The sequence below is a fragment of the Macaca mulatta genome, chromosome 20, assembly GCF_049350105.2.
Source record: "Macaca mulatta isolate MMU2019108-1 chromosome 20, T2T-MMU8v2.0, whole genome shotgun sequence".
Classification (NCBI taxonomy): domain Eukaryota; kingdom Metazoa; phylum Chordata; class Mammalia; order Primates; family Cercopithecidae; genus Macaca; species Macaca mulatta.
This window is the reverse complement of record NC_133425.1, coordinates 9,964,837-9,987,013: the sequence shown is the minus strand read 5'-3', so window position 1 is coordinate 9,987,013 and position 22,177 is coordinate 9,964,837. Positions and strand designations below refer to the sequence as shown.

Genomic DNA, 22,177 nt, shown 5'->3' with positions numbered 1-22,177 from the left:
CAGATCTCAGCTGAAAAGTCTTTTCCCTGGGAAGCCTCCCTGACACCCACCCTCTCCATCCGCAAATAACTCAGCTCCTGTGGGTTTCTTCTCAGCGCCTCCACTAGCTGTGTGACCTTGGGCAAATACTTAACCACTCTGTGCCTCAGTTTCTGTATCTGTAAAATGGGGATAACAAGAGTACCTGCTTCACAGACTTGCCAATATTATAGCTAGAAAGCGCTGAACACAGTGTTGGGTACAAATTATGCTCTCCATAAACATTAACTGTTAGCATCATTCTTTTATGCCCACGAAGCACTGCCTATCTTACTCTGGAGCACTTAGTATGGTTGCAATCCTCTATTCATGTGTGTGGTTAATTGACTGCCTCCGTGGGAATGTGGGCACTGCGTTTTCGTTCATCAAGGCATTCCACATACCTGGCACATAGTACAGGCTCGATAAATATTTATGGAATGAATGAATGCAAGGACTATTGCCAAAGTCTGCCCAGTGATTCTGTGAATGGCCATGAACACATTTTGTCTTTATTCTGTGTAACCCCAAGACCTACCGCATTTTGAGGCTGTTGGATGAGTTTCAGCAGGGCGGGGTGGCTGTAACCTGAGGGCAGGAGAGTATTGTTAGAGATCTCATTGCATCCACGGGTTCTCCATGCCCCTCCCTCCTCTCCTTCCCTCTCCCTTCCTTTCCAACCCCGCAACTCTCTTTAAACACCAAAGGGGCTTTTATCCTTTGTTGACAAAAAGAGATTACTGGCGCCCCACCTAACACCCCTGACTCAGAATCTCTCAGGGGGCAGCCTAGAAATCCAACAAATTCTCTAGGAGATTTTGATGCTTGTTCAGGTTTGAGACCTACTGGACTACATAAACATAAGGCGAAATAAATGCACCGGGCATGGTGGCTCACGCCTGTCATCCCAGCCCTTCGGGAGGCTGAGGCAGGCGGATCACCTGAGGTCAGGAGTTCCAGAGCAGCCTGGCCAACATGGCGAAACTCCATCTCTACTAAAAATACAAAAATTAGCCGGGCGTGGTGGCACGCGCCTATAGTCCCAGCTACTCGGGAGGCTGAGGCAGGCAAATCAACTGAGGTCAGGAGTTCCAGACAAGCCTGGCCAACTTAGTGAATCCCCGTCTCTACTAAACATACAAAAATTAGCTGGGTGTGATGCTGTGTTCCTGTAATCCCAGCTACTCGGGAGGCTGAGGCAGGAGAATCGCTTGAACCCGAGAGGTGGAGGTTGCAGTGAGTTGAGATTGTGCCAATGTACTCCAGCCTGGGTGACAGTGAGACTCCATTTCAAAATAAAATAAAATAAAATAAAATAAAATAAAATAAAATAAAATAGAATAAAATAGAATAGAATAGAACAGAATAGAATATATAAAATAAAATATAAAATAAATACAATAAAATAAAATATTAAAAAGGAGATAAATGTAAGAAAATTTCAAGCCTGGGGCTGACTGGGGAGTGTGGTTCAACAGTCCTGAGTGCCGAATTGCAGAGAAGATCCTCACCTTCCTTCCCAGCGCCCACTGGCTGAGTCAAATCTCGACGAATGTTTGCTCAGGGACTGAGTGAGTAGTGATGCCACCTGCAATCTGTGACCCGCAGGCCTCGTCCTGCCTTCATACATCTGCTTATTCCCAGAGTCCCACGGCATTGACCGTCCAGACTGGGCCTGACATTGCACGACAAGGCTTAGCACACTCAGATTCAGCAATTGCTCTTCTATGAATTTATCCTACAGTGTGTATAAAGATCTATGAGCATGGATCTTACTGTGACACTCATATCTCAAGACTTGAAAGCAACCTACCATCCATCAATAGTGGGTCAGGGAAATAAGCCTTCTAATGTAACGAATCAGCTGTAGAAAAGGGTGAGAGAGATTTATTTGTGCTGAGTTAGAATAATCTCTGAGATCTGCTAAGTGAAGAAGGAGAGACACAGGATATGTGGGTGCTTACACACTCACTGAATCTCCCTCTAGAAGAAGCTGATAATAATGGTTGTTTCTGGGAGAGGAACTGAGATGGGGCTCAGGCTTGGGAAAGACACGGGTCCCCACTCTATTAAAAATTAAAATAACGAGACAGTAGGTGCAGCACACCACCACGGCACACATATACCTATGTAACAAACCTGCAGGTTCTACACATGTATCCCATTTTTTTTAAAAAGAAGAAATAAAAAAAGAAAAAAAATTAAAATTAAAATATTTGAAGTTAATTAATAAGGATTATTCTGTAGTTATGTTAGACTCAAGCGAGATTGTTGTAATCTTCCAGGGCTTTTTGAAAGACATTCTTAACCATTCTATTGCATGTTGGCCTCCCCTAACAAGTCAAGCTCCCCTCCCCTCCCCACCCCCCTCTTCTTTTCAGCAGTCTTGCCTTGTTGCCCAGGCTGGAGTGCAGTGGCACAATCTTGGCTCATTGCGACCTCTGCCTCCCAGGTTCAAGCGATTCTCATGCCTCAGCCTCTGGAGTAGCTGGGTTTACAGGTGTGTGCCACCATGCCTGGCTAATTTTTTTGTATTTTTAGTAGATACGAGGTTTCACCATGTTGGCCAGGTTGGTCTTGAACTCCTGTCCTCAAGTGATCCGCCCACCTCAGCCTTCCAAAGTGCTAGGATTACAGGTGTGAGCCACCGCACCCGGCCTGAAGTCAAGCCACTTTCTATCTCCTGGTAATTAATGCACCTGCCCTGCAGATCATCTCCCAGTCAGTCCTGGGAGACAATTACACATAAGGTTGGAGAACAAGAGGGCAGCAGTGTCTCTCTCTGCGAAAAGAACTCAGCAGCTGACCTCATGTGTTTGACTTGAGTTTCCAAAAATCACAGCTCTCACCCTGATGAATGCATCCTCACTTTCATGTGTCTGGAAGCCATAGGGGGACCAAGATGGTCAACTGGAGTTTGTGCAAAATGAGCTTGCTGATGTCATGGCCTGAATTTCCACCATAAGGTTCATACTAACTCCTGCTGAATTTGAACATCACCAGCTAATCTCAGAATTCACCCCTTGAAGCTTTTCTTTTTTTTTTATTGTTTTCTTTGTTTGTTTGTTTGTTTGAGACAGGGTCTCACTCTGTTGCCCAGGCTGGAGTGCAGTGGTGTAATCACGGCTCACTGCGGCCTCAACCTCCCCAGCTTAAGTAATCCTCCCACTTCAGCCTCCTGAATAGCTGGGATTACAGGTGTGCACCACCATGCCCGGCTACTTTTTGTTTTTTATTTTTATAGACAGGGTTTCACCATGCTGGCCAGGCTGGTCTCAAACTCCTGAGCTCAAGCTATCTTCCTGTCTTAGCCTCCCAAAATGTTGGGATTACAGGTATGAACCACTGTGCCCGGCCAAATACATTTACTTTGAAAGGAGACTTTATATCAGTGTGGCCAGAGGTTGAATGCCATGGGCACAATCTTTCTGTTGCCTGCCCAAGCCTCTGAGCCTGGGCCACGCGCTCCTCCACAGTAAGAGATCGGCCAGTGGAAACAGGTATTAAAGACCTGGCATCACCCAGGGCAGACTTTCTCCTAATAGTGTAGAAAAGTGAAGGTGATTTGAAATGCCTTGGGGTTCCACGCTGCCTGGTCGAGAAGATAGATGGGAGAGTCACGAAGGGGGACAAAGGTGGGGAGGACTATTAACATTCATCCCTGGCACTCCCCCATCCTACTCCAACACATGCTGGGCCCAAGACTGAAAAGTGCGCCTTACTCAAAAAAGGAACACTCTGGGTTTCTCCAACTGTTTCCGGGCCAAAGGTCTTTAAGCCCTGGCTCCTTATCAACACTGCTTGTGTGTTCATGACCTTTTTTTGCCTCTGGAGAGATAAGCCCGTTCCAGGTAAACCTCCTTTAGCCTCAGATGCGGTGTGCCTTACTGGCTTCTGAAGAAGAGATGAGAGCAGAGCTGGTCCCTCTGATCACAGAAATCCTGCCTTGGGCTTTTGATGCTGTGGGACCCCCACATTTCACGGCAGGGCAGGGGCAGGTGTCTGCAAGGCAGCTACCATAGAAATACGCTTGGGAGGCAGAGAGTCATTCGTTCACACACTGGCTTAGCCTTGGATTCCCTGTGTATGCCGGGAAAACCCTGTAAGCTCCTGAAACTTGCGCCCATCAGTCAACTGGAGGTGATGTTAAAAGACCCTACTCTAAGGCAGTTGTAGCCATTTAATGAGATAACATATAAGGCACTTGGCAATATGCCAGATGCATAGTAAATTCTCAATAAATATCAACTTAAAAAAATCTTTTTGAAGACTACAGATACGGGAGGACAGGTGGCCAGAGAGAGAACTTTTAGAACTTCTAGAATGTTTCCGTTTTTGTTTTTTACTGAGACAGGGTCTTGCACTGTTGCCCAGGCTGAAGTGCAGTGGTGTGATCATAGCCCACTGCAGCCTCAAACTCCTGGGCTCCAGCGATCCTCCTGACTGAGCCTCCAGAGTAGCTGGGACTACAGGCATGCACCTGTAGGCATGCCTAGCTAATTTTTAAAAATTTTTTGTAGAGATTGGGGTTGGGTCTCACTATAATGCCCAGATTGGTCTTAAACTCCCGGCCTCAAGCAATCCTCTTCCTTTGGCCTCCCAAAGTGCTGGGATTACCAGCATGCGCCACCGTGCCTGACCAAACTTCTAGTTTTTTTTAACAAACGCTGCTAATCTGATTCCCTGACCTTCATGCACACAGTGGCTAGCTGGGCATTCAGACTGAGGGACTCCTGGGGGGTGGGTCACAATCCCACAGCTAATATATAGTGGAGCCAGGATTTGAACCCAGGACAAGTCAAGAGCCCATCCCTTTCACTCCCACACAAAGGGGAGATGGGGTTTTGTAAATCTTTGTCTCCAAAATGCCTTCCATGGCTGAGGCATTCCTGAATGATGGACTTCCCCAAAAGAATGAGTCCACTTATTGTCTAATAGCATCTTAGTGGGAAATTAATAGGCGTGAGGAAATGAGCAGGGTAAGAAGAAGCGGTGTGGACAGCCAAGGCTGGGTCTCAAGGAAAGGCTCCAGGCTGCTGAGCAGGGTCCAGAGGGAATGCTGATTGGGGGCTGGGAGGTGACCCTGGGAGGCAGAGGCTGTGGGCTTCCCACCAAGGTCACTTTTACTGGGCAGGTCGCTGTTTCCCAGCTGCTCTGTGTGTTGGTTGATAATAACTCCAGCTGCCTCCTTGCCTGGAAAACGGCCCTTGGCAAATGGAAGCCGCTTTGCCCAGGAGATTATACAAGTTCTCCCCTCTGGCAGCTGATGGGTGATGACTGGCTGGTGAAGGGGCATAAAAAGCCAGACCCTTTCCTTCATTCTGAGACCAACTGTGGGGTGTGGTGCATGCTCCAGAGCCCCAAGTGGGGTCAGGCTGTGGATAGTTTCAGCTGAGACCTTCCTTCTTAGCTTCTTCCCCCTGCCCTAGGCTCTTTCCTTTCCTCCCCTTTCTCCTGAGAGCTCTCCCTCAATCAACAACCTGCCCAAGAATCCCTACCTTTGGCTGGTTTCAGTGGCTCACATCTGTAATCCTAGCACTTTGGGAGGCCGAGGTGGGAGGATCACTTGACTCCAGGAGTTTGAGACCAGCCTGGACAGCATAGTGAGACCCTGTCTCTAAAAAAAAAAAAATTAGGCTGGGCGTAGTGGCTCACACCTATAATCCTAGCACTGTGGGAGGCTGAGGCAGGCAGATCACTTGCACTCAGGAGTTCTAGACTATCCTGGCCAACGTGGTGAAAGTCCGTCTCTACTAAAAATACAAAAATTAGATAGGCATGGTGGCGCGAGCCTGTAATCCCAGCTACTTGGGAGGCTGAGGCACGAGAGTCGCTTGAACCCGGGAGGTAGAGGTTGCAGTGAACCAAGATTGTGCCACTTCACTCGAACCTGGTCGACATAGCAAGACTCCGTCTGAAAAAAAAAAAAAAAAAAGCAGGGGAAAAAGGAAATCCTCACCTCAGGCTCTTCTTCGAGGACCCTCAACCTAAGACACCTACCTAGGGGCCACTGTCGTCACACCGATGGGTTCGCGTTCTAGCTATGATTCCTATGCAAGGTATCAAACCTTTCTACGCTTTGTTTACCTGTCTGCAAAATGGGGATATTAATACATACTTACCTTGTAGAATTTGGGGAAGGAGTAGATGAGAGAGGACATATAATATGTCTAATAATATGCCCTTTACACATTACTTATTTTTTTCCTACCTCTGAGCAAAGTGTCAGGCAACACCCTGGGATGTGCCTGCTGGAAGCCACATCCTAATACCTGGAGAGCCACAACTAGGAGAGACAGAAACAGAGGTTATCTCCAAGGCGTGATTTCCCAGCTCTTACCTATGGGGACAGAGGAGATCTGGGAATAAAGATCCAGCATTCGGTTGCCATCCACATCAACCAGGTAATTGCCTCGGCTCTCTTCGTAATTGCAGAAAAAATGCACAGCCTCTGCATTCTTGGAGAAAAAAGAGACTAACTCAGGCTCACTGCCACTCCCTAGATTCTTGGTCTTTCAGGATTAAGCTTGAATCAGTGAAGTACACCATATTGTGACTATCTGTGGATACATAGGGGCATCTGTGGGTGCCGGCAATGTATTTCTTGCTTTGGCTAAGGGCATGGGTGGTTTGCTTTATAATAGTTCAGTAAGCTGTGATTTTATATTTCATGAATTTTTCTGTATGCGTTTTATACATCAGAACACAAAAAGGGATACAAATCTGAAGTCGATTCTGTAATGTATGGTAAACCTTAGAGCAACCTCAAAAAAAACTAAAAATATACAGTAATCATTAAAGAAATAAAAATGTTACACTGGAAAGTACTCACTTAATGCAAAATAAAAAACATTACAAGAGAGCTGAGCACAGTGGCTCACGCCTGTAATCCCAGCACTTTGGGAGGCCAAGGCAGGTGGATTATTTGAAGTCAGGAGTTCAAGACCAGCTTGGGCAACATGGTGAAACCTCATCTCTACTAAAAATACAAAAATTAGCCAGGTGTGGTAGCGGGCACCTGTAATCCCAGCTACTTGGGAGACTGAGGCAGGAGAATTGCTTGAACCCAGGAGGTGGAGGTTGCAGTGAGCTGAGATTGTACCACTGCACATCAGCCTGGGTGACAGAGTGAGACTTCATCTCAAAAAAAAAACCAAAAAACAAAAAAGGGTTGGGTGGGGTGGCTCACGCCTGTAATCCCAGCACTTTGGGAGGCCGAGGCAGGTGGATCACGAGGTCAGCAGTTCGAGACCAGCCTGACCAACATGGTGAAACCCCGTCTCTACTAAAAATACAAAAAGATTAGCTGGGCCTGGTGGCAGGTGCCTGTAGTCCCAGAGACTTGGGAGGCTGAGGCAGGAGAATCTCTTGAAACTGGAAGGCGGAGGTTGCAGTGAGCCGAGATTGCACCACTGCACTCTAGCCTGGGCAATAAGAGAAAAACTCCATTAAAATACAAAAAAAAGGCTGGGCGCGGTGGCTCACGCCTGTAATCTCAGCACTTTGGGAGGCCGAGATGGGCGGATCACGAGGTCAGGAGATCAAGACCATCCTGGCTAACACGGTGAAACCCCGTCTCTACTAAAATACAAAAAAAAAAAAATTAGCTGGGCATGGTGGCGGGCGCTTGTAGTCCCAGCTACTCGGGAGGCTGAGGCAGGAGAATGGCGTGAACCCAGGAGGCGGAGCTTGCAGTGAGCCGAGATCACACCACTGCACTCCAGCCTGGGCGACAGAGCGAGACTCCGTCTCAAAAAAAAAAAAAAAAAGAGAGGAACAAAAGAACAAAAGACAGAAGACATATAGAGAACAACAATAAATGGCAGCTGTAAATACAACCATATGAATAATAACATTAACTGTGAATGGATTCAACAATCCAATCAAAAGGCAGAGACTCTCAGACTGGATAAAAAGAACCAACTCTATGCTGTTTACAGAAGACACTTTAGATTCAAGAACACAAATAGTTTGAAAGTAAAACGATGGAGAAAGGTATCTGATGCACACAGCAACCGTAAGAAAGCTAGAAGCGGTTGTACTCATATCAGAAAAAATAGGCTATAAAAATGTTACTAAAGAGAGAATATTATAATATTAATATTACAAAGGGTCAATCCACTAAGAAGATATGACAATTATAAACATATTTGCACCTAACATCAGAGCCCTGAATACATAGAGCAAAAACAGAATCAAAGTAGTTTGATAGAAAAATAGTTAGATAGAAAAATAGTTTGATAATAATAGTTGAAGATGTCAACATCTGGCATTCCATAATGGATAGCACAACTAAGCAGAAGGTGAGCAAGGAAATAGAAGATTTGAACAATATTCTAAAAGCAACCGACCTAACAAACATCTATAGAACACTCTGCCCAACAACAGAGGAATACAGATTCTTCTCAAGTACAGAGGGAATATTCTCCAGGATAGACCATATGCTAGACCATAAAAAAAGGCTCAATAAATTTAACAGGATTGAAATCACAAAAATGTGCTTTCCAACCATAATGGAATGAAACCACAAATCAATAACAGAAAGAAATTTGGGAAATTTACCAAAGTGTGGAAATTAAACATCAGGTAAATAACCAACGGGTCAAAGAAGAAATCACAAAGGAAATGAGAAAAAACATTTAGAACAAAAGCCAACTACATTATTTTAAAACAAGAGCCAGAACAGATTAAGCATCTGTCTTTTAACTCAGTTGTGATAAAGAAGCAACACAAGGAACGTTACCTCATCCTCACTTACCTGAATTATATTCAGCTGTTTCATTAACGCCTGCAGGCAAGAAGAAAAAAGCATTATAGCAAGTCCACACTCTTTTTTGCCAAAATAGCTTAAAGTCTTTCATGTTTTCCCAAGTCTTGACATTTTCTATAACTTAATATTTTATTAGTCAATAATATTACTTTAAAAATTACTTGATATAAATAGTTGACAGGAAACTATTCCATTACACACTTAAATTACTAGTACAATAGACAGGCTGAAATTCAGACACCTGAAAGATAAAATAAACTAAAATATTTAGCAAGAAAATCTCAAGCTGAAGGTGTTTATCTAGTGTCCATAAAAACACAGATTCTCTGTTATTTGGGGAAAAAATGGTGTTAACACCTCATTAAGAATATAAATTACTGAAAATATTAACTTGCATATCAAAGAACCATTTATAATTATAATCCAAACACTCCATAAACCACTTGTACTTTATTCTATACAGAAACAGGGAATTAGAAACTAGCTGCTTTGATATTACAAAGATTTCAACTCCAAAAGTAATTCAACATAAAATAGATGTTACCAGTTAGTGTCATAAAATTATATATTTCCACATAAAAACACAGGATAATATTCGTGAAAAAAACATGAAGAGGTATTCCAAGAATTTTACTACTACTAGATTAAAATCTATCTCCCCAATAGAAATATGCATTTAAAATCTCTCCCATTTGTTAGCAAAACACTATCCAAAATAACTACAATCACTTATATTAGTACAAAGATTTCTGGATTTATAAAATAGTTGCAATGACAAAAGAAGTATGTTTTGACAGTAAAAAAAAAAAAAAAAGACATTACGGATGAAATATGCAAAATATGCAAAGAAAAAATAAATTTATATTAGAAAGGTTTCAAGACCAAGTTCAAGGGCATTTGATGTCTGAGCCCTGTGCCATGTAACACTGCCATGTTCTTCCACTGTTGGTTGGAAGTTGTACCCCAGCCCTTGACTCTGGACTTAAGGCAAGCTATGACTTGCTTTGGCCAGCAAAAGGAGGCAGCAGTGATGGCAGACCCATACAGCACCCAGGCCTCAGTAGAACTGTAGCATGTTCTCCTCTTGCTTTTGTACACCTTTGTCATTGCCATGAGGACAAGCCCCGTCTAGCCTTCTGGAACATGGCAGACACATGGAAGAGAACCAAATCACTGCAGTGATTCAAGCCATACCTAACCTAGATCAACCAACAGCCAGCCATCCCCCAGGCATACAGGTGAGCCCAACAGAGTTGCCTACCCAACTCCCAACGAACCTTAAGTGCATGAGCAATTGGCTTGCTCTAGGCTAGTGGGATTTTTGTGGCTGTTTGTTATGAAGCATTACTGTGGTAACAGAAAACTGATACATCTCCTCTGTTATGCCTTCGTTGGCTTCTTTTTTTTTTTTTTTGAGATGGAGTCTTGCTCTGTCGCCCAGATTAGAGTGCAGAGGCACCATCTCAGCTCACTGCAAACTCTGCCTCCCGGATTCAAGTGATTGCCTTGCCTCAGCCTCCCGAGTAGCTGGGACTACAGGCACGCGCCACCACTCCTAGCCAATTTTTGTATTTTGAGTAGAGACAGGGTTTCACTATGTTGGCCAGGCTGGTCTTGAACTCCTGACCTCAAGTGATCCTCCCGCCTCGACCTCCCAAAGTGCTGGGATTACAGGCATGAGCCACCGCTCCCAGCCCTTCTTTGGTGTCTTACGGCAAAATGGCCTAATTGAATATCTCGGATCTCTGGTGATGAACTCTCTAAAAGCAGCTGACAATCAATACAGGTCCCTAAGCTTGGCTGTGCTCTTGCTTCTTAGGCCCCTTTCTCCCTTTTCCAAAATACCCCACTCAGGTGTGCTCAACTCACCCGAGATCTAGGCCCTGGGACTTCTGTCTTCATCAGAGGCCCATCATAATCAAATTCAACGTCGACTTTGGCTGCGGCTTGACTAATGTGTCTGGATCCTGCAGTAAACAAAGACAATGAGAAATCCCTGGTGACAGTTGAGATCATGAGGATTCTGCCCTGACTGATGCCCAATGTCCCTAACAGAGGTAGTGCCAGGACCTTAGCCCCATCCCAGCCAGACCACCCCGGAACACTGTGTCTGGACAGACCAACTGGGGCACCACGAGGACACTGTAGATTTTAAACACGGGAAAACCCAGTGTCAGCAAAGTTGTAGGCAAGTAGGCATGATCCGGTTTTACTGGCAGGAGTATAAGCTGGTGCCAGCTATTTATTTATTTATTTATTTATTTATTTATTTATTTATTTGAGACAAGGTCTTGCTCTATTGCCCAGGCTGGAGTGCATTGACACCAACATGGCTCACTGCAGCCCTGACCTCCCAAGGCTCAGGTGATCCTTCTACCTCAGCCTCCTGAGTATCTGGGATTACAGGCACGCACCACCACGCCCGGATAATTTTGGTATTTTTAGTAGAGATGGGGTTTCGCCATGTTGCCCGGGCTGGCGTCAAACTCCTGGGCTCAAGCAATGCACCTGCTTTGACCTCCCAAAGTGCTGGGATTATAGGTGTGAGCCACCATGCCTGATCTGATGCCAGCTTTCTATTGCTTTCAACTGAGCAATCTCATTTTTGATGATTCATCCTAAGAAAAGAATGGGACCAGTACCCAAAGATGGAGGTAAACAATATTCATCATATATTGTCTATAAGAACAGCAAAGAGGGCCAGATGTGGTAGCTCATGCCAGTAATCCCAGCACTCTGGGGGTCCAAGGTGGGTGGATTCCTTGAGCTCACGACCAGCTTCAACATGGTGAAACTCCAACTCTACCAAAAAAACTCCAGAGAACAAAAATTAGGCAGGCATGGTGGTGAATGCCTTTACTTCCAGCTACTTGGGAGGCTGAGTTGGAAGGATTGCTTTCGCCTGGGAGGTTGAGGCTGCCGTGATCCATGACCGCAGCACTTCAGCTTGGGCAACAGAGTGAGCCGCTGTCTCAACAAACGAACAAAAAACAAAGAGAAAACAACCTAAATGTCCAGCACCGGAAGTCGGCTAAGTAGAATGTGGCATAGTCAACCATTTCATGGAATATTATGTACCCGTTAATTGTTTTGAGGTTGACATTTGGAATATTCACGTACATGGAAAGATGCCCGTGGCATTAGCACCTGAAAGGTCAGATTCCAAAAAGTATCCAAAGTTTGTAAAAATGTAATCTACATCCAAATGTATATAGACCAAAGTTTCTCAACCTTGACAATATTAACATTTTGGGGTTGGGTAATCCTCTGTTGTGGGGGGCTGTCCTGTGTATTATAGAATGCTTTGCAGCATCCCTGGCTTCTACCTACCAAAAGTCAGGAGCACCCAAACCCAGTTGTGCCTATCAAAATTACCTAGGAAGCGTTCATCCCATTTCTAAATTCAGATGGTCCCATTTAATAAATGGTTTCTGTTTTAAAAATCAAGCTTTGGGTCTGACATGGTTGGGATCTATGTCGCCGCCCACATCTCATGTTGAAATGTAATCCCTAAAGCTGGAGGTGAGGTCTTGTGGGAGATGATAGGATTATGGGGACAGTTTCTCATGGTGTAACACCATCCTGCTTTGTGCTGTCATGGAGAAAGTGAGTTCTCATGAGATCTGGTTGTTTATTTATTTATTTATTTTTTATTTATTTATTTTTTGTTTTGATTTTGGTTTTTTTTTTGTTTGTTTGTTTTTTGAGACGGAGTCTCGCTCTGTCGCCCAGGTTGGAGTGCAGTGGCGCGATCTTGGCTCACTGCAAGCTCCGCCTCCTGGGTTTACGCCATTCTCCTGCCTCAGCCTCCTGAGTAGCTGGGACTACAGGCGCCCGCCACCGCGCCCGGCTAATTTTTTGTATTTTTAGTAGAGACGGGGCTTCACCATGGTCTCGATCTCCTGACCTTGTGATCCGCCCGCCTCGGCCTCCCAAAGTGCTGGAATTACAGGCGTGAGCCACCGCGCCCGGCCTTTATTTTTATTTTTTGTTTTTGTTTTTGTTTTTGTTTTTTTGAGACAGAGTCTCGCTCTGTCGCCCGGGCTGGAGTGCAGTGGCCGGATCTCAGCTCACTGCAAGCTCCGCCTCCCGGGTTCAGGCCACTCTCCTGCCTCAGCCTCCCGAGTAGCTGGGACTACAGGCGCCCACCACCGCGCCCGGCTAATTTTTTGTATTTTTTAGTAGAGACGGGGTTTCACCGTGTTAACCAGGATGGTCTCGATCTCCTGACCTCGTGATCCGCCCGTCTCGGCCTCCCAAAGTGCTGGGATTACAGGCTTGAGCCACCAAGCCCGGCCATTATTTTTATTTTTTGAAACAGAGTGTCACTCAGTTGCCCAGGCTGGAGTGCAGAGACACAATCTTGGCTCACTGCAACCTCTGCCTCCCAAGTTCAAGTGATTCTCCTGCCTCGGCCTCCCAAGTAGCTGAGATTACAGGTGTCCGCCACCACGCCCGGCTAATTTGTGTATTTTTAGGCCGGTTGAGATCTGGTTGTTTAAAAGTGTGTGGCTGGTCGGGCACACTGGCTCATGCCTGTAATCCCAGCACTTTGGGAGGTTGAGGCAGGTGGATCACCTCAAGTCAGGAGTTCAAGACCAGCCTGGCCAACATGGCGAAATCCCATCTCTACCACAAATATAAAAACTAGCTGGGTGTGGTGGCAGGCACCTGTAATCCCAGCTATTAGGTAGGCTGAGGCATGAGAATTGCTTGAACCTAGGAGGCAGAGGCTGCAGTGAGCCAAGATCGTGCCACTGCACTTCAGATTGGGTGACAAAGTGAGACTCCCTCTCAAAAAAAAAAAAAAAAAAAAAAAGTGTGGCTCCTCCCTGCTTGCTTTCTTGCTCCTATTCCTACCATGTGAGACACCTTGTTTCCCCTTTTCCTTCCACCATGATTGGAAGTTTCCTGAGGCCTCCCCAGAAGCTGAGCAGATGCCAGCATCATACTTCCTGTACAGCCTGCAGAACCATGAGCCAATTAAACCTCTTTTCTTTAAAAATTACCCAATCCCAGGTATTTTTCTGTAGCATTGCGAGAACAGACTAATACATGGTCACGCATCATTTGTTTGAAACGCATTTCACATTTTCCACGTAACATATAATGAATTTACAGAGGGTGTTTGATTTCCCGGGTTAATCCCACAAATCTTTTTAGCTCCGTATGTTGCTGAAACACAAAGGGTAGCTCAAGCCCAAGCCTTGCTGATCCCTGAGTGGAAGACAGGTGCAGTGAATCCAAGACAAGTGTGTGAGGGTTTACCGTCAGGAACCCCTAGAAATCCCTTTAGTGTTACTGTTGATCTTTCACCTTCCCGGTACTATCTGATGGTTGGGAAATGTTAGTTCCTCTTACTGGGGTTGCCATAATTGTACCAAACTAGGGAATCAGTGGACACTTTATATAAATTACATAAATAATCGAATTTCGTCTTCATATATATAATAAACAAATATACATATATAATATAACAAAAATATATTATATAACTAAAATATATATTATATATTATTGTAACAAAAACATAAATATAACTAAAATATATTATATAACAAAATATATATAATATACTATAACATATATAATGTTATAACAAAAATATGTATTGTATAATACATTATAACTAAAATATATATTATATAATATATTATAACTAAAACATATATAATACATGGTAGCTAAAATATATATTATATAAGATAACTAAAAATATATATATATTTTATATATATATTTTTTTTATTTTTTTGAGACGGAGTCTCGCTCTGTCGCCCAGGCTGGAGTACAGTGGCGCGATCTCGGCTCACTGCAAGCTCCGCCTCCCAGGTTCACGCCATTCTCCTGCCTCAGCCTCCCCAGTAGCTGGGACTACAGGCGCCCGCCACCAAACCCGGCTAATTTTTTGTATTTTTAGTACAGACAGGGTTTCACCAAGTTAACCAGGATGGTCTCGATCTCCTGACCTTGTGATCCGCCTGTCTCGGCCTCCCAAAGTGCTGGGATTACAGGCATGAGCCACTGCGCCCGGCTATATAATATATTATAAAAAATGTACTATAAAACTGTTTCTATTACATAAGAGAGGACTCTAAAGCTCAGAGAAGTTAAGAAATGTGCTAAGATCTCCCGTGACACACACACACACACACACACACACACACACAGACACACACTCAGCTTGTTGAACTATACAAAGCTATGAGATTTAGAAATATATTTAAATTCACTCTTAATTTTCCATAATTGCTTTGGTTATCAAAGGTTTCTGAATTAATTATGTAACATCATGCTGTCTTTTGAACAAAAAGCACAGTTAAAATACAGCAGTACACTTACATAAGGATGAAAAAAACCAGCTTTTATTTTCTTCTCTTTGATCTGAAAAAGGGAATTCCTAAAGAGTATTCCATTAGAAGAGAGTTAAAGGTCCTAGAACACATCGATGACTTTTTTTTTTTTTTTTTTTTTTTTTTTTAAGAAATGAGGTCTCGCTATGTTGCCCAGCCTGGCTTTGAACTCCTGGGCTCAAGTGATCCTCCTGCCTGAGCCTCCCACATAGCTAGGACTACAGGCACACAACACTGTGCCTGGCTACTTTTTGAGACAGGGTCTCACTCTGTCGCCCAGGCTGGAATGCAGTGGTGCGATCTTGGCTCACTGCAACCTCTGCATCCCGGTTTCAAGCAATCCTCTCACCTTAGACCCCTGAGTAGCTGGGATCACAGGCATGCGCCACCATGCCTGGCTAATTTTTTGCATTTTTGGCAGAGAAGGGGTTTTGCCATGTTTCCCAGACTGGTCTCGAACTCCTGAGCTCAGGCGATCCACCTGCCTCGGCCCCGCAAAGTGCTGGGATTACAGGTGTGAGCCACCGTGCCCAGTCCTACTTTTTTACACTATTTATCTTTTCCTTGGCCAGAACTCAGGATTACAGGACAGCATTGATTCCAACTAGATCTTCAGGGATGCATATTTTGATAAAAATAGCTCTTCACCGGTGCAAATCTTGCTTTGTTTCCAGCAAAGGAGGAAAATGAAAAATTAGAAATTAGCAAGCTGTTCTTAAATGAGGACACACACATCCTCCTTTCTTTTCTCCAGAAAGTGTCTTGACATTGCATTGTAGAAATCAGATTTCTTGGGAACTGGAGTGTGGAAACACTGGAAATGGGAGCAGTTCACAGGGGGAACTGCGGCTGAATGGATCCAGAGAGAAATGACTGGAGAGCGTGGGATCAAATGGAGCCGCAATAATGATGATGTCAAGGCCATGGGGAAACAGGAGCTGGGAGAGGTAGTGAAGAAAGGGTGAGAAATGGCCAACTGGGAGCTATGGGGCACAAGCCAGGAATGCTGAGGACAGCTGCAAGGCAGATGGGTCTGTTCCAAGAACTGTATCAGTTCCTATCATGTTTTCCATAAGTTTGTTTGCAACTGTGCTATCAGAAAGTGGGGGAATGGGGAAATTAACACATATTCAGTCTTTACTAAAATGCTAGGCTGGCCCTATTTAGGCAAACTCCCATCTATTTTAAGTAATCCACAAGTAAATACAACAATATAGATGGGTATTGTTGTTCACAGTTTACAAATGAGGATCAGAGATGTTAAGTGACTTTCCTGATGTCACACAGCTAGTGAGTTGCAGAGTCAGTACTGGAACCCAGGTTCTTGCAATTCCAATACTTCTGCGTTTCCTTCTATATCTCAATGTTGGCATTTTTAAAAGAGGAAAACAACCAAATACTACTACATTGAATATTCTCTTAATGATGACATATAACACCACACACCACAAAAGAACAGAACAAAAATTGAAGGGACAAGTAAATCTTTTCTTGGATCTCATCTATGAAGACACAAAAGCAGATTCAAGTGTGTATTGAGCACTTAGGGTGAACCAACCAGGAATCATCCGGAGCAATTTACATGGCTTATCTCATTTAATTATCACAAACTCCTATGAGGAGTTTGTGTTATTATTCTTACATTACAGAAGAAGACACTGAGGCTCAGAGAGGTTAATTAATTTGCCCAAGATCACACAGCTAGCAAGTGGTTAGCAGGAAATTTGCCCATCTGACCTCTTTCCTAGATGCTATGAATAGAACTGAGGCCATCTTTGATTTCTTTTTTTTTTTTTTTTTTTTTTTTTTTTGAGATGGAGTCTCGCTCTGTCGCCCAGGCTGGAGTGCAGTGGCGCGATCTCGGCTCACTGCAAGCTCCGCCTCCCGGGTTCACGCCATTCTCCTGCCTCAGCCTCCCGAGTAGCTGGGACTACAGGCGCCCACAACCGCGCCCGGCTAATTTTTTGTATTTTTAGTAGAGACGGGGTTTCACTGTGGTCTCGATCTCCTGACCTTGTGATCCGCCCGCCTCGGCCTCCCAAAGTGCTGGGATTACAGGCGTGAGCCACCGCGCCCGGCCAACCATCTTTGATTTCATCTAGTGCTAGCCTCTGAATGAAACATTTACAGCAAAACAACACACTTCTCCCAAAGGCAAATTTTGATCATGATCACAAAGATGCAAAAAACCAGTTTGAATTAATACTGAATGATCAAGCATTTTCATTCATGAATAAAATAACATCCAGAAGGCAAGAGTATAACACACACGACTAGACACAGTGGGTGAACGGTCCATCCAGCCCGGCCCTCTGGGGCTCACAGCCCTCAGTGGCCATGCCAAGCCAGAGTCCATTTTTAGCTCCAAACTATAAAGCAGGCAGCAAACATTTCTAATGTTCTCTTGATCTTTAGACTGAGAGTGATAAACGAATGTCATGTTCCCAAACGGCCAAAGTTCTGTACGTGAGCCTGGCCAGAATGAAGGTCAAGCCCTACTGGAGTTATTTGCTCTGCTTTTCTGTTAAAAAATTTTTTATCTGCTCCTGCAACTATCCACCCGACTTATTTTGTGATAAAATGCTTATTGAGGAAGATACCAAGAAGCAACATGGAAAAAAGAAAACACATTTAATTTTCTACCCAGCGATAACAATTTTGATGTGGTCTCCCACTCTCTGTATCCTATTTACCAACATAAGATTATTAGTTTTGGCTGGGCACAGTGGCTCACGCCTGTGATCCCAGCACTTTGGGAGGCCGAGATGGGCGGATCACGAGGTCAGGAGATCGAGACTATCCTGGTTGACATGGTGAAACCCCGTCTCTACTACAAAAATACAAAAAAACTAGCCGAGTGAGGTGGCGGGTGCCTGTAGTCCCAGCTACTCGGAGGCTGAGGCAGGAGAATGGCGTGAACCTAGGAGGTGGAGCTTGCAGTGAGCTGAGATGGTGCCACTGCACTCCAGCCTGGCCGACAAAGCGAGACTCTGCCTCAAAAAAAAAAAAAAAAAAAAAAAAAAGATTATTAGTTTTGGCCAGGCGCAGTGGCTCACGCCTGTAATCCCAGCACATTGGGAGTCTGAGGCGGGCGGATCACGAGGTCAGGAGATCGAGACCATCCTGGCTAACACGGTGAAACCCCATCTCTACTAAAAATACAAAAAAATTAGCTGGGCGTGGTGGTGGGTGCCTGTAGTCCCAGCTACTCGGGAGGCTGAGGCAGGAGAATCACTTGAACCCGGGAGGCGGAGCTTGAAGTAACGCTTGCATCGCGCCACTGCACTCCAGCCTGGGCGCCAGAGCGAGACTCCACCTCAAAAAAAAAAAAAAAAAAAAGATTATTAGTTTTGAGGAGGCATAAAATGGTGCCATTGGGAACACCACCTCAGATTGTTAACTATCATCATGTTTAATGGCCTCACAGTGACCTGATGGGTGGAGATACCATGGAGAAGCAGGAAAACACTGTGGGTATGGTTGCAGGCTGAGGCTTCCATTTTTGGCACCCTCTCTTGCTTTGAGGGAGCAACTGCCGCACTGTAAGCAGCTCTGTGAAGATGTCCACATATCAAGGAACTGAGAGAGTGGCTTCTGGCTGGCAGCTTCCAAGGAACTGAATCCAGCCACAACCCCGTAAGTGGGACTACCAGTGGATCCTCCAACCGCCACGTTGAGCCATCAGATGAGACCACAGCCCCAGCTGACAGCTTCACTACACCCTCATCACAGACCTTGAGCCAGAGGATCTGGCTAAGTCACCCCTGGATTCCCAAACCACAGAAACTGTGAGATAATAAACATAGGATCCCAAGCTGCTAAATTTGGGGGTATGAGTTATGTGGCAGCAGACAACTAATACAGTGGCTTGGGTCCTGGAGCCAACTGGGCTTAGCTCAAAAGAATGGCTCAGCTGCTAATCAGCTCTGTGACTCTGGCAACTTAATTTCCCTGACTTGCAGTTTCTTTTACCTTAAGGAGTGGTGGTGAAGGCTAACTGGATTAAAAGTAAGCTGTAATTCCTATCATTTTTTAACCCTTCCCCTGGTTGCTACTTGCCTAATAGCAGTGTAGGAGAGTGCACATATTCCTGTATCTTTGCCAACACTGTGTTTTAGTATTCTTAAAAAGCCATATTCTGGCTTACTAGATATCCCAAATCAATAAGTCAAAAGAAAAGACAAAATCTCACCATATAGTTTTCTAAATCATAAATGTGCCAAAAAGGATTCAGCTCCAGCCAAGTAAATGCAGAAGAGGTAAAGGTAAGGAACTCTGTGATTTAGCCATTTCTATTTTTTTTTTTTTTTTTTTTTTTGGCATTGTGCCTGTATTTCCATGCTTGTAAAATGTGAGTTAGGACACTTCCCACCTTACTGTAAATACAAATAAAGTGCTTTCACATGAACCATTTCTTTTTTTTTTGAGACGGAGTCTTGCTCTGTCGCCCAAGCTGGAGTGCAGTGGTATAATCTCGGCTCACTGCAACCTCCGCCTCCTGGGTTCTAAGTGATTCTCCTGCCTCAGCCTCCCAAGTAGCTGGGATTGCAGGTGTGCACCACCATGCCCAGCTAATTTTTGTATTTTTAGTAGAGACGGGGTTTCATCATGTTGGCCAGGCTGGTCCTGACCTCCTGACCTCAGGTGATCCACCCGCCTCAGCCTCCCAAAGTGTTGGTATTATAGGCATGAGCCACTGTGCCTGGCTCATATGAACTATTTCTTCTAATGCAAGAAATTTGTGAAATAGGAAGGATACGATTATTAGACCCATTGTCCTGATGAGAAAACCGAGTCTTGGATAAGGTCTATCGGTTAGGCTCACTTGGTTAATGTGTGGTGAAGCCGGTAACCCAATCATATGAATCTTGATCTAGTACTTTTCCCATGGTATCTCCTTAAGAAGGCCCAGATGTCCTTGAGAATGACCTTTAAAGATGGTGCCACATGTGCCACCAGGCTAGAGCTCCAAAAAGCCACATCTCTTTCTTCACTGCCACATCCTCAGTACCCAGGACAGCACTTGGCATGCAGTAGGTGCTCAACAGCCTTAGTTATGGAATGAATGGATCATCTGTGCCAGACTCTCTTTCTGACTTGGAGCCCTCCAAAACTACATCTTTCTGATTTATTTTAGCATAATTATGGGTAAACATTAATATGCTTCTCTTATAAATAAATAAATCAATCAATAAATAAAGCAAAATGTCGGCTGGGTGCAGTGGCTCATGCCTGTAATCCAAAGACGTTGGGAGGCCAAGATGGGCGGATCACTTGAGGTCAGGAGTTGGAGACCAGCCTGGCCAACATGGTGAAACCTCATCTCTACAAAAAATATAAAAACTAGCTGGGAGTGGTAGTTATAAAACCATCAGATCGTGTGAGACTTACTCAATTAACTCTCATGAGAACAGCATGGGAAAGACCCAATCTCATGATTCAGTTACCTCCCACTGGGTCCCTCCCACAACACGTGGGAATTATGGGAGCTACAATTCAAGATGAGATTTGAACGAGGACACAGCCAAACCATATCACCCACTATCCATAAAACTATCACACTCGCCACCTCCTTTCCCTCTCCCATCTCTGTCATATGATCCTGTCCAACGTGCCTCAGTGGGACGGGAATGGATCCACCCTGGAGCCACTCTGCCTGCAGATAGGCGATGGCCTCCACAGCCAGACGGTCCCAGGCCATCTCTGCAGGGTCCGCTGGGGAAATCACGCATCTGGGGTTGCTGCTAAGGAACAAAGAAAGCCATAAACAACTCCGAAATTGACCTAAAGGCCAACTGTGTTTCAAAGTCACTGGATCACTGGACGGGAGGCATCATCTTAGGAATGTGTCACCCCCACTCCACCCCACACCCACGGCCACCTGCACAGGCTCCTTCTTCCTTCTGTTTGACCTCTTCGAGACCTCCCTCCCAATAGTCCCACGAGGCAGACCCGAGTGAATCCCATTTTATAGGTAAGAGAACTGAGGCTCAGAGAAGCAAAGCTAGTTGCCCAAGGTCACACAGCCACTCGCATGCAACTCTGTCCAGCTCCGATGCTAAGTACTCCTCCAGGTGCCTCCGTGTGGCTCTGGAGACAGAGCCGCCAGCAGGTGTGAGCCACTGTGCCCAGCTAGTCAGCTAGGTTCTTTCTTTCCCTCCCTTCCTCCCTTCCTCCCCTCCTCCCCTGCTACTCTCCTTCCCTCCTTATCTTTCTGTTTCTTTCTATCTTTCCCTCTCTGTCTCTCTCTTTCTTTTCTTGCTCTGTCACCCAGGCTGAAGCACAGTGGCTCAATCTCAGCTTACTGCAACCTCTGCCTTCTGGGTTCAAGTGCTTCTTCTGCCTCAGCCTCCCAAGTAGCTGGGATTACAGGCACCCACCACCACACCCGGCTAATTTTTTTTTGTACTTTTAGTAGAGACGAGGTTTCACCATGTTGGCCAGGCTGGTCTCGAACTCCTGACCTCAGGTGATCTGCCCATCTCACCTCCCAAAGTGCTGGGATTACAGCTGTGAGCCACTGTGCCTGGCCAAGATGTTAATTTTAAAATCAAGCCTGCTAATACTCCCTGGGGAGGGGCGAACACTCCTACTGTTTATCCCACCCAGGACATACATACCAGCATTCAACATGCAGACCAAGCACATGGCTAGCAGTTTGTCTTCAGAAGGCAGTAAGGCCTGACCACAAGGGACACTGTGATGAGAAGCACAGAGGCTCTGAGAGAGCTGGGGACAGACTGGAGATTCACTGGTCTTTCTGTTTTTTTTTTTTTTTTTTTTTTTTTTGAGATGAAGTCTCGCTTTGTCGCCCAGGCTGGAGTGCAGTGGCACCATCTTGGCTCACTGCAAGCTCCGCCTCCTGGGTTCACGCCATTCTCCTGCCTCAGCCTCCGAGTAGCTGGGACTACAGGTGCCCGCCACCACGCCCGGCTAATTTTTTGTATTTTTAGTAGAGACGGGGTTTCACCGTGTTAGCCAGGATGGTCTTGATCTCCTGACCTCGTGATCCGCCCGCCTCAACCTCCCAAAGTGC

The 22,177-nt window shown here is 45.1% G+C and overlaps 1 protein-coding gene across 5 annotated transcripts in view; it reads right to left on the bottom strand.

Moving 5' to 3' along the window:
• The window catches only part of ABAT (4-aminobutyrate aminotransferase), a 107,576-nt gene that overhangs the window by 26,730 nt on the left and 58,669 nt on the right, over window positions 1–22,177 (bottom strand). For all 5 annotated transcript variants that reach the window (XM_077984771.1, XM_028840671.2, XM_028840669.2 and 2 more), the window contains 4 exons: window positions 10,658–10,755; window positions 8,777–8,806; window positions 6,359–6,476; window positions 557–606 (listed from right to left, as the gene is read on the bottom strand). In XM_077984771.1, coding sequence (XP_077840897.1) covers window positions 557–606; window positions 6,359–6,476; window positions 8,777–8,806; window positions 10,658–10,755 — 296 coding nt within the window. The remainder of the gene's footprint in view (window positions 1–556; window positions 607–6,358; window positions 6,477–8,776; window positions 8,807–10,657; window positions 10,756–22,177) is intronic.